This window comes from Biomphalaria glabrata, chromosome 2, assembly GCF_947242115.1.
Source record: "Biomphalaria glabrata chromosome 2, xgBioGlab47.1, whole genome shotgun sequence".
NCBI classification, from domain to species: Eukaryota; Metazoa; Mollusca; class Gastropoda; family Planorbidae; genus Biomphalaria; species Biomphalaria glabrata.
In genome coordinates, this window is record NC_074712.1 from 4,637,740 (window position 1) to 4,653,946 (window position 16,207).

Sequence of the window (16,207 nt, forward strand, 5' to 3'; positions counted from 1 at the left end):
TAGCTCATTTTATTAAAATTTATTGGTAACATAAAAGTTATATTTATCTTCCTTGACATTTTACATTTATCGTAAACATATCAATTAACTAATGTAACTGTTACTATGTTCAAATCGGGTTAAAGTATCTAGAATGAATGCGCAAATACCCGAAGACAATATTGTCCGTTAAAGCTTTATATTTTCCGGTTCTCTAACCAAATTTAAATTTTCATATTTTTTATACTTTGAAAAACTATAACGGTCAAACAAAGGTTTTTCCAGTTTGGCCAACAAGCTACCAATTCTTTTCCCAACGAAATACACCAACTTTCGAATTTCTAGCAAAATTGTTAAAGCGGTTTTCGAGATCTGTGTCTAGATATTTGAGCCCACCAAACAAGAAAGTCTTAGTTTCCACGAATGTACAAATTATGTAAATAATTGGTTTCAATTAATTTATTAAAAACTTTACACATTTCTTTCGTAATCCGCATTCTTATGTAACTCGAAAGTTAATATTTTTGTTTTTAGCGACTCGTATAAAGGCGTTATCAGGCCAGAAACACAGTGTTAGCTATTTAGAAAAATGGGTGGTTTGGGGGGGGGGGGAGGGGAACTAACGCCTTGAAAAGTTCTACTCTACTCATAATGTAAATATTATCGTGAAACTCCTCTTTGGCCAGTTGAGATAAAAAGTAGACAGATTTGTTTTTTATCATTCCAGAAAGAGTGAACATAGTAGTTAGTCAAAGTACCAACAACGACATGACCACAGTGCTAACCTTTCAACAGACCTGTGACACTGATCCGGCATCCCCACTGAAACAATTTTTGATTCTACGTTTTGACATCTACGCTTCTGATAATGACACATGTCATATGAAAAGTGTGTTGTTTTTATCGCAGTGCTATTTTTATGTCTTGTAATTTAAAATGTTTTTTTTTTCTTTGAATAGATAGATAAATAAATATATAGACAGACAGACAGACAGACATATAAATAGATAGATAAAAAGATAAATAGATAAATAGATAAATAGATAAATAGATAAATAGATAAATAGATAGATGATAGAAAGATGATAGATATATTGATAGATAGATGATAGATAGATAGATGATAGATAGATAGATAGATAGATAGATAGATAGATAGATAGATAGATAGATAGATAGATAGATAGAATAATGTATGTATAAAATATTAGCTTTTTAAAAATATCTTTCTATATTTAGGCGAAAGACTGGCTAGCATTGAAAATGACCTGGTCAGTCCAGTGAAATTCCAAATTCCTTATGGACCTGTCTATCTTTGTGTTGTAGCTGTCGGGCAGTTGACCAACTACACCCACACTCAACTAATTGTCAACGCCGACAGTAAGTCTCGCTGGCCACACATTTAGGACGCATGCCCAACTCACTAAGTATTTCAACATTTCTTTTAGAGTTTCTTGATCCTGCAATTTGTGTCTCATCAAGCTTCAACACAGACAAACACAAGACATGTTTGGTTTTTATCTCCTTCACTTTCGCCTATCCCTTATAGTCTGTTGGACCATTGGGACAGCAAAGATTCCATACATAGTGGGTTTTTATTCATGAATTCAAATTCTTAAATAGTAACCTTTTTTGGTGTGCCCGCTGATACAGATTTCAGAAGTATTTTAATAAAACATGTAACAATTTTTCTGCACCATTTCAGCACTTAACCCTTAAAGTGCTGAGCTGTTTTACAGTGAGTTCATACAAAATGCAATCACAATTCTGATGTTAAGTGTCTAAACTACCACACGCGTTTTAAGGGTTAAAGAGCCACATTTCTTAACTCTCGCCTTTGATGACAAAATATTTATTTTTTTAGTTTGCAATGGACCTCATTCAGCAATCGTAAACATACAATATTTAGTCACGTGATAATAGTGATAAAACAACGGAAAAAAAAAACTGTCACGTGATAGCAATTGTGTATTGCGTAATTTGTATAGAAGAGATTGAGAATCACTTGGCAAAATGGTGTTTGTTTACGATTGGTGAATGAGGTCCATTGTGCTCTTTCATTATGAGTCCTTCACATTGAATATAATTTATATTTTACTATCTTTCCCAAAGCTTCCTTTTTTCTTTTTCTTATTTTTCCCCCTTCAGGCTCCATTGTACCGAAGCCTCATTTTTATATAGTGCAGTCACAGGATCCAGTCTCTAAAATAAATCTATTTCTGTGGTCCACGGTTAACGAGGGTGTCTCTTGGCCACCACAAAGGCCAGCCATCTTTAATTCCCCCCCCCCCCCAAAAAAAAAAAAAAAAAAAAAAAAAACAATGTCATGTATTTATTAGATTTGGGTGGATTCAGAAGCGACCTAAAGATCCCGAAATTAAAAATCAAAGTCTTTTCCAGGACTCGATTCCGAGACCCTCGGTTTACTAGCCACGGACTTCACCACTCATCCATCGCGTTTCTTTATATACACAACAATTAAGATTAGTCCCATCGTCCCCCCCCCCTTACAATTTCACTGAACTAAATGTCAACACCTCTGGCTGAGATTTTGAAATGAAGGATGCTGTGCGCACTGACCTATAAACTCGAGCATCTAAAACGTAGAAGGAGAAGAGAGATACCTCTGTATTCCTACAATGTGTTACCACAAACCATGAAAGGACCACAGCCTTACCGAGCGACCAACGCGACGAACGAGTCCTTCTTACATCATCTCTTAGTGCTATGCATATTCGCTAAGATATATAATATTAGACCACTGGAGAAATTTCCATTTTTCCCTTTCTAACTGACGTTTCCACAAGGCCGCCACACTGAGACAGGAAACAGCTACCCTCTCAGCATAGTTTCAGTTTAAGCCTTCCGCAACAAACCTTTCAAAGTGTTTGTATTTTTACGTACTTAGGAACTTTAAAAAAAAGTAAAAAAGTTCCCCTTTCAGACCTTGTAATCTATGGGGCAGATAATGTAAAGGTCATCTGTTTCTGTGGCCCACAGTTAACAAGGGTGTCATCTGGTCAGCACAACGACCAATCACCTTTACTTCTCCCTAGCTAATGGCAGGTACCCATTAGAGCTGGGTGGACTCAGAGGCGCTCAAATTTCCCGAAATAAAAAATCCCAGTCTTCACCTGGACGCCCCGTAAGGAAGCCAAGCGCTATACCGCTCAGCCACAGCGCCTCCAAAGGACCTGCCTGCACTTAACTAACTCCAGGCCATGCATAGAATAAATAATATATTTAATCAATAGCAGACAATTTGAGAGAATACTGAATTCACGGATTGATACATGTATTTAATTTCGTTTTACGAATATTTAACTTTTTCGTTGTTTTTATTTCAATAGGAAAGTGGCACGTTAATATATCTAGGATCTTCATTGCTACCACTTGTGTCATATTTGTGTGCCTTTTCATTGGCCTGACAAGCTGGTAAGTCTGAAATAATTATTCGGCAGGGGGTGCTTGTAGTTGGCAAGAGTGTTTTTCGATAGCGTTTTAAAAATATATGAAACAGTTCTATTTATATGAGACATGTTCAATTCATTGTAAAGAATACGCTAGCATCCCAGCAGACATTACTTTCTGAGACATGTGTTTCTGGTGTATAGAATATCCTGTTTATACAGGGGCGTAGCTAGAATTTTTCCATCGTTTGGGGGCCCAGGGGGTCTTGACCTCTTTTGGGGCCCCTGCATTTTGCGTAATATTTAATTTTTAATGTAAAACATTTATTTGGGGGGCTCCCCTCAAGCGAGGGCGAGGGGGGATTTTCAAAATCTCCCACCTCCTCCCCCACTCTAGCTACGACACTGTGTTTATAGACTATATATTTTCATAAGTTTTGTAAGACATGCACTATCGAATGTTTAATCTTATTTGCTTGTAGTTCAAAGTAATTTATTGTATTCGTTAGCAACAGGGATCTTTCAATATGGCGGACTCGGCACTGTTTTAATTTCATTCGCAAAGTCTTTTTTTTTTCTCTTACGTTTTTCTTTACGTGACCTTATATCTCCACCTAATTGCTCCATATTGCTTCATCCTCTTTTTATTTGTTATTTTATGTTACATAACAAATTGAAATGGAACATTTTAAAATGAAAATGTTAACAAACAGGAAATTGGGCCTCTACTGTGTTGAACATTAGTCGTGAGAATCTCAAATAAGAAGTATATATTTATTTTGTTTTCTTTACCGGATAAGACGTATGCACTTCTTCTTCTTCTTCTTCTAGCCAGCTTTATTGCTGCTGAGCTGTGAGCTCTTTTGCAGACTGTGCCAAGGAAAAAAAGTGTGCTGTTTTCTTCAGTTGTTCAGCACTGCCGTACAGGGTGTTGGTTATGTTGGGCTGTAGTGGAAGTAGGGTCTGCCTAAGGTGGATTAGGGAGGGGCATTCAAAGAGGATATGGTTTACGGTTTCAAAAGGGTGGGCGCAATGTCTGCAAAGGGGTAGTTGTGTGGAGTTTATTTTGTTCAGGTGGTAATTTAATAGTGGTGTGTGTCCTGTTCTTAGTTGGAATATTGTAGATTGTTCTTTGCGGGGGAGGAAGCTAATACTGTCCAGTTTGTTAGACGTATGCACAATAATAATATTTTTACAAAGCGCGTATCAACTCACTCAGTCTGTCTGTCTGTCTGGTAAAAAGTGTGTACTCGTTATTTCTCCCACACCCAATCTCGGATCAAGTTAAAAATGTTGCACAACTATTTCTTTTACCAGACAACACAAGAATCAATCAATAAAAAAAATCAGTTAATTAATTTACTATTGTCTATTATTTATTTTTTTGTGACTTAAACAAGGAAAAGAGATCGTACTTGACCAGATGTGGTGGTATAAGCTAAATCAGTCCCCTTGAAAACTCGAGCCCTGAGTGAACTTTTTTTTATGCATTTAAAAAAAACGATCATGTAAACATTCACCAAGATACGCCCCCCCCCTCCCTTTCTCCCCTCCCCCGTAACAACTGGTCCAAAGAAGTGATAGGATCATATTCAGAAAGCTAAAAGCTAAACAAAGACAATTGGTAAAAATATTTCTAATCACAGAGATTTATTAAGTCTCAAGGGTACCAGAGGTATAGCTAGAAGACTAATCCAAACTAAATGATACGATTACACTTAAAATATAACTTTAAAAGAAAAATAATGTTATGTTTCTCTTGTTCTGTTTTGCTAGTTGTTTCTTCCGAAAATGTTGGACAAGAAAAAGGCATTTTGAAAAGTATTTCAAAACGCATCCAAATAGCGTAAGTCAATTTGTTACGTTCTTGAGATTCACAAAATAAATAAAGCATAATATTCGACTAGATACTTCATAGCCATATGTGGGGAAACAAAAAGAAACCATGCTAGTGTGAAGTAAAAAACAAAATAGAAGCTATAGGTGTTATGTTTAGCTTTTCTTTATAGTTACCATACAAATGTTACCTTACAGCAGTTACCACATTCACGTAATCACATAGAAGTAACTATGTAGATACTGTAACATAGACATAATTATATGGAGGTCACCAAACAGATACATGTTATCCTATTGGAGTTACCATATTTTCACACAGAATTTGCCACATTTATGTCAGGTTCTTTTCTTGCTTGGCTCATTAGGGGTTACTCAGTTACAATTACCTTTACCTTTACCTATCCCTTAGTCTGTTGGACCGTTGGGGCACCAGGCAAGATTTGTCGACCGTCTTTCTCCATTCCTCCCTTTTTTTTTTGCCTTAATTAGAACCTCTCTCAATGGCAGGCCTGTCCATTTTTTAATGTTGTCCTCCCATCGCTTTTTCTGTCTGCCCCTTCTTCTTTTTCCTGGCACTGTTCCCTGAAGGAAGGTCTTTGCGAGCCCCGTAGATCTTGTAATGTGGCCAAAGGTTTTAAGCTTTCGTCTTTACACAATAGTTAGCAGGTCGTCATGGGCTCCGATCGCAACAGTAACCCTGTCTCTGATTTCTCTAATAAACTCCGACTCAAGATATCAATGACAATAACAAAAACTTTAATATCCAATAAAGCACACAATGACAGCAACTCTCAGGAAATATTAATACACAAACACCAGTCCAGGAAGTGACCGTCCAAGCTTCCTGGACCGGGAACAACACCTCATTGACTAACTCACTCTCTCTTACATTCAAGGAAGACTAAACCATTCAGTTCATAACACGTGCAAGACTATTCACATTCATAACCTGGTAGTACATGAACATAGGGATATAACTTTCATACCAAAATATTTATATTTTATTGTATAGATCCTACAAAATATAAAAATACTCCAAAATCTATATCTACTCAATTTTTTATATTTGAAATGTCTCTTTTAGACACAAGTGGATTGCTTAGCATTCACAATGAGATAACATGCTTTTCATTGTTTCATGTCCAACAGGCTACAAAACAGGACCTGGATGAGTATGGCAGTCAAACACATCAGTCTTCTGTCTTCAAGTATCATGAGAACTGTCAGAGTACTAAAGCAGCTGAACAAAGTTCTAATGACACTGTTTCTTCCATCATATTGAATAATAATAGCTGTAAAATATTTAGTCTTGGAAGAAAGAATCTCGCGGAATCGCCCGATACATCGCGAACATTTCCGAACTCATCCTTAGAAAACTACTCTAAAATAAATATTTGTGAATCTGCAGAAAAAGTCATCGTCAATGCTGTCTCCCAAAAATATAACAATGAACCTGGTCACGCATCTCATTTACAGTTTAACGGCCTCGCATCTCATGAACAGTTTAACGACCTCACACCTCATGTAAAGTCTGACGGCCTCACATCTCATGGGCAGTTTAACGGCCTCACGTCTCATGGGCAGTTTAACGGCCTCGCATCTCATGTACAGCTTGGCGGCCTATCGAAAGCAAAAGAAACTAATAGCAGCGAGAAGTCTGATGTGTCCAATGATAGAAAAAGGCGCCATTTGTTATCTCAGACTTTTGTTACAGAGCCATGTATCACGAGTGTCGACAGCTATGGCGTTCTGGACTCAGGATTGCAATTCTGTGTACCCCCTGAGTCAGAATATTCCGACTAATGTACATGAATTGATCTCTAGTCATAGCTTATTATAAGGCATTGAATTCCTCACCAAATATAAATGTCCTTCGAGTGTTTTTTATTTATTGATTGTTATTTTCTAAGTCAGTGTTTCCCAAACTCTTTTCTTAATGGAACACTTCACACATTCAGAATATTTAGCGGAACACTTTATTTTTAGAGAGATTTATTCATGTGGTGGCCTAATACTTAATTGTTCTAGTAGTTTGTGAAACACCTATTCAGGTCTCGCAGAACACTAGGGTTCCGCGGAACGCAGTTTGGGAAACACTGTTCTAAGTCATCGGAATTTTTATCCTTTGTACTTGTTTTTATGAGGACATCCTTGAGTTCCTAAGTCTCTGCTGGGTACCAAAGAACATATGTTTAATTGTTGGCGTCTCTTTTACAATGCCCGTTACTATGAATAATGCATTTGAATTGTTTTTCCACTGCATCAGTGTTTTCCAAAGTGGGTTAGTAGGTCGTGAATATCCTCTATGTTTCTACATTAGTGCGAAAATGTAAATATTGAGCAAGCAAAATATAGAAAACGAGCCGACCCGCGGCGTAGCATATCCCCCTTCCCTCTCTTTTTTTTTTCTGAACCTCGCTCTCTGTCACACCGAAAATTATGTGGGGTAACTCTAGTCCGACTTGCAGAAATAAAAGTTATATTTTGATGACTTCTTCATCGATGTGTCCGCATGGTTGGGCCACATATATATATATATATATATATATATATATATATATATATATAGATACTACGTTTAAAAAGAGGAAATATCCTCACAGGTATAGACATATCAATACTGTACGCTTTATTTCCCTTTAAGATATCAAAAGTAGTAACGCTATTTATTTAACTAATTGGTTAATGTTTTTTTTTAAATTGATTTATGTTTTGCTAGGAACAAAGAATAATTGTGCGAAATCTTAATTTTATGAGATCGGGAACTAGGACGAATAGCGTGTTTAAATTGGTACTAGACCAGGGGTGGGCAAATTACGGCCCGCGGGCCACATGCGGCCCGCCGGAGTGTTTTATGCGGCCCGCCGACACCTACAGAAGTCAGGTGTGCCCACTGTATACACTTATAAAATTGCAAATATATTAAAAATAATAAAAATATAAATTATTGAAACTGTCATTATAAAAAGTTTCAAGCAAACGAAGACTATGCTTATTGGCTATACATCAATACACTCAATTCAAGACACAATCTCTGATCAGTATTTATTCAATGCTATGAAGAACTGTGTTGAATGTTGAGTATGCTTGGAACAAGATGGCAAGGGTGACAACTGGTGGAGCTCGATCTTTGACTGAGTAAAATGGTGTGTTTTTTTTATATCCCAACCATAATCTTTAAGCAGGAAAGTTTGCACAAAGCTTCATAACATTTCAACTTCTTAGTATCTAATACTACTATAGTAATCAAAAGTACCAGGACTAAAGTATTCCAACCACAAGTAGTTCCGATTATGAACAAACTAATTCAATATGTCCATTGCATGGGTATGGTAAACGAGAACAATGTAAAATCTCCAGGAATAAATTGTTATGTTACTTGAAGGACATTGACTGTGACCTTGTTACCAATATTTCTAATGAAGCGTGGAAGGCAGATTTCATGTTTCATAATAGCCATTGCAATGAGCCTTTTGCATATAAAATGTAAATGGATGTTAAATCTTTTCAAACAAGGCCTTCCCATCTCTACAAGCAAGCAAAAAGAAAACAGGCTTTGTCATTTTCCTTTGCAGAAAGGTGAAATTATTTCTAGTGAAATGATTAAAAGTACAACACTTATTTAGATCCCCTAATTTTGCAATTTATAAAAGCAAGAACCGGTTTCCAATACCATTAGCTCACCACTTAGCGCAGAAGCTGATTTAACTCCAGAGGACATAACTCCGAGGAAAGAGAATTTCCAGTCAGTACTTCCACAGGAGTCTTATGAGTGCCAGAAGCTGTATGTCAACACTTTAAAAAATGTGCTGCTTTTCACACTATTTTGAGTACATATTCATCTGTTCTTCTTCTTCTTCTTTGTTCTCATTTTACATGTTGGAGGGTTCAGAACAGTATTTAAGATGAACCGCGCAATGTTTTCCATATCAGACAGTTCTCCGAATAGTTTTGGTTCTATAGGAAGGCTTTGGGGTCAGAGTCCTGTTCGGGTCTCTGATTTAGTATGCACCATTGAAGGACATGGTCAGCATTCTCTGGTGATGCACCAAAAGGGCAAGTTTCGCTCGTCCCGAAATTAACTTCCGGAACATATAATGTCTCATCCAGTGAACAAGCATTATATTTTGGGTGGGGGGAAACTAAACAAGTATAATTACTGGTCGATTTTGACTGACTGTAATTTGACAGCAGTCACAAGGGTAACAACTAGTAAGCTAGTTCCACATTTCCGGAACATTATGCACGAGTGTAAAAGTAAAATACTGCACATTAAGTACAACTGTATATTAGTGTATATTAGTTATTGTAATATAAAAAGACAACAGCAATAAAAAAAAATATTAATTGATTTCAGAAATTGCTACCTCTTCTTGTAAGTCCTTAACGTGAAGTGTGGAAAAAAAGAAACGTGAATATAATACAGTGTAACTATGAATTAAAAGTTAGCTAGAGTATCTTTCTAAGTTGTATATACATATGCGGCCCGCCATTCCCAAATTTAAAGAAATGCGGCCCTCGATCCAAAAAGGTTGCCCACCCCTGTACTAGACAAACAGAGTGAATTTTATCAATTTAATTTTATTTTCTTGTGTGCTTTGGTATTTAACAATTCGCCTTACATGTTTCTGGGTGTTGAATGTATGTAGATATATGTATGTGTGACAGAAAGGAATGGTTGTTAAAATGTGTACATTAATATTATCAATTAACATGTTCTTTTTATATTATTCGGCTGTATGATCTCTTTAAATACATTGTTCAATATTGTTTGTTGCTTTTTAAAGTATTATTTAATTATAATATTAATAATATGTTTTATCCTGTATAAAGAAATGGATTTTCCGATAGTCAGCTTTAGTTGCATCATATGTGGAAATATTCACGTCGCAACTGGGTTTGCGAAGTTACAAGAAATACTGTAGTCTTCCATGGAAGAATGAAGACATGGCTATTGCTTTACTGAACAAAAATACTCAATAAATTACATAATTTTGTTATTGCAAAATATATTTTATTCAAGCTTGTTATATACGTGAATTCAATTATTTTAAGCAAGAAATAATTCATTATTTAATTAAGAAGAACATTGCCTCAAAGAAATTTGCAAAAGGTATCAAGATTAATGCTACATAGACGTAATTTCATTTAGATCTTATGTTACACACATTTTATACTCATAACATGTTTTTACAAGTAATTAAAAATAGTTCTAATAACATTTAGACCTATTACCATGTAGATATTATACAACGAAGACATTCTCATTTAGAACGAAAGCTGAGCAAGATTGCTCAAGTTAATATGGATAAGAACCATTAAATCACAGTGTCATATAGATATAATAATTACACAGATAACAATAAAAATAAAAGTAGGTAAACAAAACGAAGGTATTTGACTTGAATTTTTGTTTATAATATAAACTTGCTTAAATATCTTCAATGATTTTACTTTTCCTATGAACATTGAGGGAGATAATTTGTTTAAATTTGTCTCTGTACTTTCTACTCATCTTGTAAAAAATTATAATATTAGTGCTGGAATTGACTGACATCGAAAACAAACTAATGCTATACAGGTGGTGAAACAAGGCGTCTAGCGGACCTCCAAAACTAAACTCAGGTACATAGTAGGCCAACAAAATGGTGACCACAAGGGGAGTGAAGCCAATGGCGAAAGATATTGCGACAATGACCACCATCTTCATGGACTTCTTGTCGCGGGATTGTATCGCGACTTTGTGAGCGTCGAGCGCGCTGGTGTGACTCATTCTCCACTTTGTCTTGCGTGACAGCTGCCAAACTAAAACTGATGTTGAGATGACCAGAAAGAAAAGTCCTACGACAACCAGGATGACGTGAAGAAAGTAGGTCATTGCAAACGTGACCGGGTCGTAAGTTGCCACGCTAAAGCCGAGCAAAGTCTTGTTTAGGTAGGGATAAAAATTCCAGGCGAGAAAATACGTCACGTACACCGGATATAGTGCGAGCAGGTTTAAAGCCACGATCATAGATACACAGATAATGGTGACGTTTTTCGTAACGATTCTCTTGACCTGAAGCGGAAGTAAGATGCACAGGCATCTCTCCGCTGTGACGTAGATGGTCACGTGTAAAGTGATCCGGCTGACGCACCCCAGAGGGAAAGACCCCGCCACGAAGAACACCTCGTCAAGCTTCAGGGGCGTTCCCATGATGTCGGCGTAAGAGTTCGTGCACAAGTTGTCAAACATGATAAAAATAACTTTGATCATGTCAGAGGCGGCGATGGTGAAGAGGCTGATTTCCACCGGGTGGTTGAGCCCCTGGGCAGCAAAGACCGAGACGTTGATAAGGTTGACAGCGAAGTCAATCAACCCAATCAATGTGCAAGGTACTGTTATAACCAGAAAAGTGAATAATGGAGTGTTGACAAAGTACTCAATGCTAGCTTCATTCTGATTCGTTGATGGTAGATTCAGTAGAGTCAAATTTAATATACTCGACATTTGCAAATATTATCTACTGCCAACAAAACTAAACTACAGGTCCAGCCTATTTCTAAATCTAATTTTCGAACACGCATTTTGATAGAAATCTTGTAAGCATATTAGTTTTGTATTAATTTACTTTTTGGTTTTTAATAAAATTACTCATTTATTATTATAAGCCATTAAAGTAAAAATAAAGTTCCCCCTTTCTATGGGGCAAATGAGGTTAAGGTCATCTGTTTTTGTGGCCTACGGTTAACAAGGGTGTCATGCACCTGCTCAACAAACAACCGCCTTTACTTTTCCAAAGCTGTCTTATATCAATTGGAGCTGTGTGGACTTAGTGGCGTCCTAAAGATACTGAAAAAAAAAGCCCCAGTCTTCACCAGAATTTGAACCGTTTTCCCTCGGTTCGGAAACCAAGCGCCTCCGCTGTTAGAGAAAATTACTGACATTTATTGTAAGACACCATTAAAAGAATTTATTTTCTAAGTTTTAAAATGGATGAACCAGGTAGGTGGGATCCCTAAGCTCTAGTTTATATTGCCTTTAGGTAAATGCAGTCCTTCTTAGAAAGACCTGAGAAAATTTAAAGCACTTATGAAACATGTTTCTGTAAACATTATAAAGAGCTCTATTTGTTGTTAAATATTCAAATTTAAGTCACCACACTATGAACTCATTGTATCTGCATATAAGGATAGCAACTTTCAATTTTGTTATTGAGATTGGTAGCATTTATAGTGTTACGTGTTGTTCTTAGTTAAACTGTATAGAGCACAGCTCTTGTACTAATAATAACATCTGAAAGTTATTCTTAGAGAAAGTTTTTATGTTTACATTTTGACTAGTCACCGGAAAGATAAAATAATGTGATTTTTATACTATCATAGACATAAGTCATAAATATATATAGATAGTTCTGTGAATACAATGCAATGTTAATTATTTCAAAAACTTTCGCATACACATGCCAATTCTGAAGCAAAACAATGACAAGGTATGTTACTATTGCCCGTTTATTGCAATTTCTCTTCTCTGTGAGTCATCTCTTACCACAGCTCTAACAAGTTTAAAATAGGTGCCCAGCGTCTTCTATAATTTAAGTCAGCGAATAACAGATTTGGGAACACACAATTAGCACTGTTGTTTCACGTAGATATAAAGAATACATATGAACTATATAACTAAGCAATTATATACAGTTTAAAGTCGTCGCGTTATAGTTTATGAAAATCAATAATTTAGATATAATTCTTTTTTTTTTTCATTCATAGATATTACACATTTTTATTTTATTTTAATATACTGATATTTTTTCTATGAAACAAAAATGGTAGATATACCTGTATTATTACTCAACATGACTAACTTGACACATGAAATGCGTAGGGGCGTGATTATCTTCTTTTTTCAATTGAAGTAACGTCTGTAATATATAAGATAAGATACTTCAGATTTTGTTGAATGAAGATAATATCTATGAAAATATGAAACAGTATATTTAAATTAAAAAAAAAAGAATTAAAAAAAAAGAAATATGTTTGAATCTATATTGTGGAGGTCGATTGTTACTTGCATAGTCTATGAATCATGTTGAAATGTAATGTTTATGCAACTGAGTATTATTAGAATCTGTCAGGTCACGGATTAGATACAATGACTCTGAGTCATGTGAGCTCTATGTCTGTATAGACAGGGTCTTAAAGAGTCGCAAAATGAAGCAACTATTTGACATTCCTCCCGTAACAAAGACAGAGAGTGGCAAACATAGAGGTAGAGAGGAACTATGCCTTTTACTGAATTGACAAGTTTTGTGGACTATGTGTACATTGACTACACAAGAAATGCCATTGTGGTCATAACGTTTACCCTTCAAGACAGCCTTGTTCTACCATATCACAGGGTCTTCTACTTACTCTACTTTAGCTCCGACTACATGTAGATAGAGAAGGATAGCCTGACATATTTCAACAGTGTGTGATCTAAACTTAAGTATTCAAATGTAACATTTCAGTTTTAATACACCAAGGGTTACATTTTAATCAAAGTTATATATTCAAATGAGTTGTTTCTAAATGCTATTGACTTGACTGCTAACAAAAATAGTGATAATTGGAACCTAATGATAAGGTTTCTTTCATGCGCGTCCTTGGTACGACGAAGCACTTTGATATAGGCTAAATATGACATGGCCCGCACTATGCATAGGCAGCCGTGTAGAGCCTCCAATCGGATGGTGGGAAGCGTGGTCGAGAGGCCAAGTGCGCTTGAACTTGGCTTGACTAGATGGGGGCTCGAGGTTCGACACCCGACTCGAGCAAAGTTGTGTTTACTGAGCGCCTGAAGGCAGCAGTATTCAAATGTAACATTTCAGCTTTAATACACCAAGGGTTACATTTTAATCAAAGTTATATATTCAAATGAGTTGTTTTTAAATTCTATTGACTTGATTGCTAACAAAAGTAGTGATAATTAGAACCTAATGATTAGGTTTCTTTCATGCGCGACCTTGGTACGACGAAGAACTTTGATATAGACTAAAAATGGCAGGGCCCGCATTACGCATAGGCAAACTAGGCAGCAGTCTAGAGCCTCCAATTGGATGAGCTCGCGCAGGACAGAAAACACATTTTTAGAGAAGAAATAGCGAAAGTTGAGCCCAATGATACACTAGCCTTTCTTTTTATTTAATACACCTTTTTTTTTTTACAACTATTCACTATTAATAATAGAAATCACGGGATCCTATACTAATAAGGTTGACCTCATTTCAGTATATTTTTAAACGTACAAGCGTTTTTTTTTTTGTTTTTTTTTCTAATATAATGAAATTAAAATAACTTGTATTACTAAAAGTAAAATTGTAAAGTTCCTCTTTTAGACCCTGCTATGATGTTAGGTTCATCTGTTTCTTTGGCCTACGGTGAACGAGCAGGGTGTCATGTGGCCAGCACAATGACCAGTCGCCTTTAGTTTCCACCAGCTAAACCTAGTTACCCATTAGAGTTGGGTTAACTCAGGGACGCCCTAAAACTCCCTAAATTTCAAAATCGAAGTCTTCAACGAGATTTGAATCCAGGACACCAGGTTTGTAAGCCAAACGCTTAACCACTCAGCCACCGTGCCCACCAATTAGTATTAATAAATTTAGTGTTTTTCATTATACAGGCTACTTAAGCCTATATTGTAAATAAAAAGTTTACTTTTGTGTTTAAAGAGAAAGAATACATTTATTATGCATATAAGCCAAATATAATTTAAAACTATTAATAAATAGCATTTCTTGTTCTAAAAGAGAAGTTTTATATTGATATAGCAAACGAGAGGAAATTTTTTTTCCTTGCGACTGAGAGAGATTGACCCTTTATATATAGCTACTCCTTCGTTGTCGAAGAAGAGCACATTTCTCATTTCCTATAGACTCGAAGATGACTGTAAAGTCCAATCCTCGCTTTAAAAGGCCCGCCGCATGGGTGGGTTAGGTCAGTTGCAGATAGGCCTGCTTCTTCTCTCAGCTTTTTGTTGGTTCGGCGCTCTATCGCCCTGGCCACTCTTCTTGCTTCAAATCTTGAGATCCCGAGACTCACAGCTTCACGCCACGAGGAGCGATCGAGAGCTAGTGCTTCCCAGCTGTGAATGTCGATATCGCATTCCTTCAAGGAGCTCTTGAGAGTGTCTTTGTAGCGTTTGCATTGAACTCCCTGGGAGCGCTTTCCTGCACACAACTCTCCGTACAGAAGTCGTTTGGCAAGGCGTTTGTCAACATGTCCCGCCCATCGAAGTTGGGACCTTTTTACTGTCGCATTGATACTGATCATGTTGGACTGTCTGTGTCTGGTATGTAGTCGGACCAACGCACCTTACGGATACTCCTTAGACAGCGTAGGTGGAATGAGTTTAGCTTTTTGGTGTGATGGGAATGTATAAATTTTGGATTTCTATAGTTATAATGTTTTGTAGGTGTAATGCACAAATTGTAAGACAAATTTCCTTACGGATAATAAAAATTATTATTGTTATTATTATTATTATTATTATTATTATTAGTTAGGCCAGGTTCATATTAAATCATATATTTATACCTTTCTTTTCATTGCATATTAACAATGTGATGATACAAAAATTAATATATTAATATATAATATATATATAATTTATTAGCAGTAATTCTGAATGCTGTTTTATTAGCAGTAATTCTGAAAGCTCTTTCAGTTGTAAATTTTTTAGTTCTCATATATTTTTTTTCATTTGTTATTATTTTAGTAGTTATCACGTAAGTCATTAATTATTACTATGGTTTATTTTTGTTGTCCATTTAACTTGTGATAGTTGTTAAGATATTTCTAAGTAGATATGTAAGTGTGAAAACCAACAAATAGTAACACAACTGAAAGTTTAAGAGTTACCATTTTCTTTATTTAAGTAGAGCAACTAGAAGACGCAAGTCATAGACATTGGTTTGAAAGAGCAGTTATCCACCCTGTTGGTGTAATGCAATAATAAC

At 36.0% G+C, this 16,207-nt stretch overlaps 2 protein-coding genes across 2 annotated transcripts in view; one reads left to right on the forward strand and one right to left on the reverse strand.

Annotated features, from left to right (window-relative positions):
- Window positions 1-9,999, forward strand: part of LOC106050326 (uncharacterized) — a 32,905-nt gene extending 22,906 nt beyond the window's left edge. Inside the window, exons 12-16 of the mRNA XM_056018812.1 lie at window positions 707-868; window positions 1,219-1,359; window positions 3,330-3,414; window positions 5,166-5,235; window positions 6,378-9,999. Of these exons, the coding sequence (XP_055874787.1) occupies window positions 707-868; window positions 1,219-1,359; window positions 3,330-3,414; window positions 5,166-5,235; window positions 6,378-7,031 (1,112 nt within the window). The 3' untranslated portion in view covers window positions 7,032-9,999. The remainder of the gene's footprint in view (window positions 1-706; window positions 869-1,218; window positions 1,360-3,329; window positions 3,415-5,165; window positions 5,236-6,377) is intronic.
- A 660-nt stretch (window positions 10,000-10,659) lies between these two features.
- LOC129924852 (uncharacterized) lies at window positions 10,660-11,718 on the reverse strand. Its single transcript, XM_056022162.1, has one exon. It carries the CDS (start codon window positions 11,716-11,718, stop codon window positions 10,660-10,662), a length of 1,059 nt encoding a protein of 352 aa, XP_055878137.1.
- Window positions 11,719-16,207: the final 4,489 nt, after the last annotated feature.

Excerpts from the sequence above, each read along its gene's own strand:
- LOC129924852 (XM_056022162.1), bottom strand. The coding sequence starts at position 11,718 with ATGTCGAGTATATTAAATTTGACTCTACTGAATCTACCATCAACGAAT.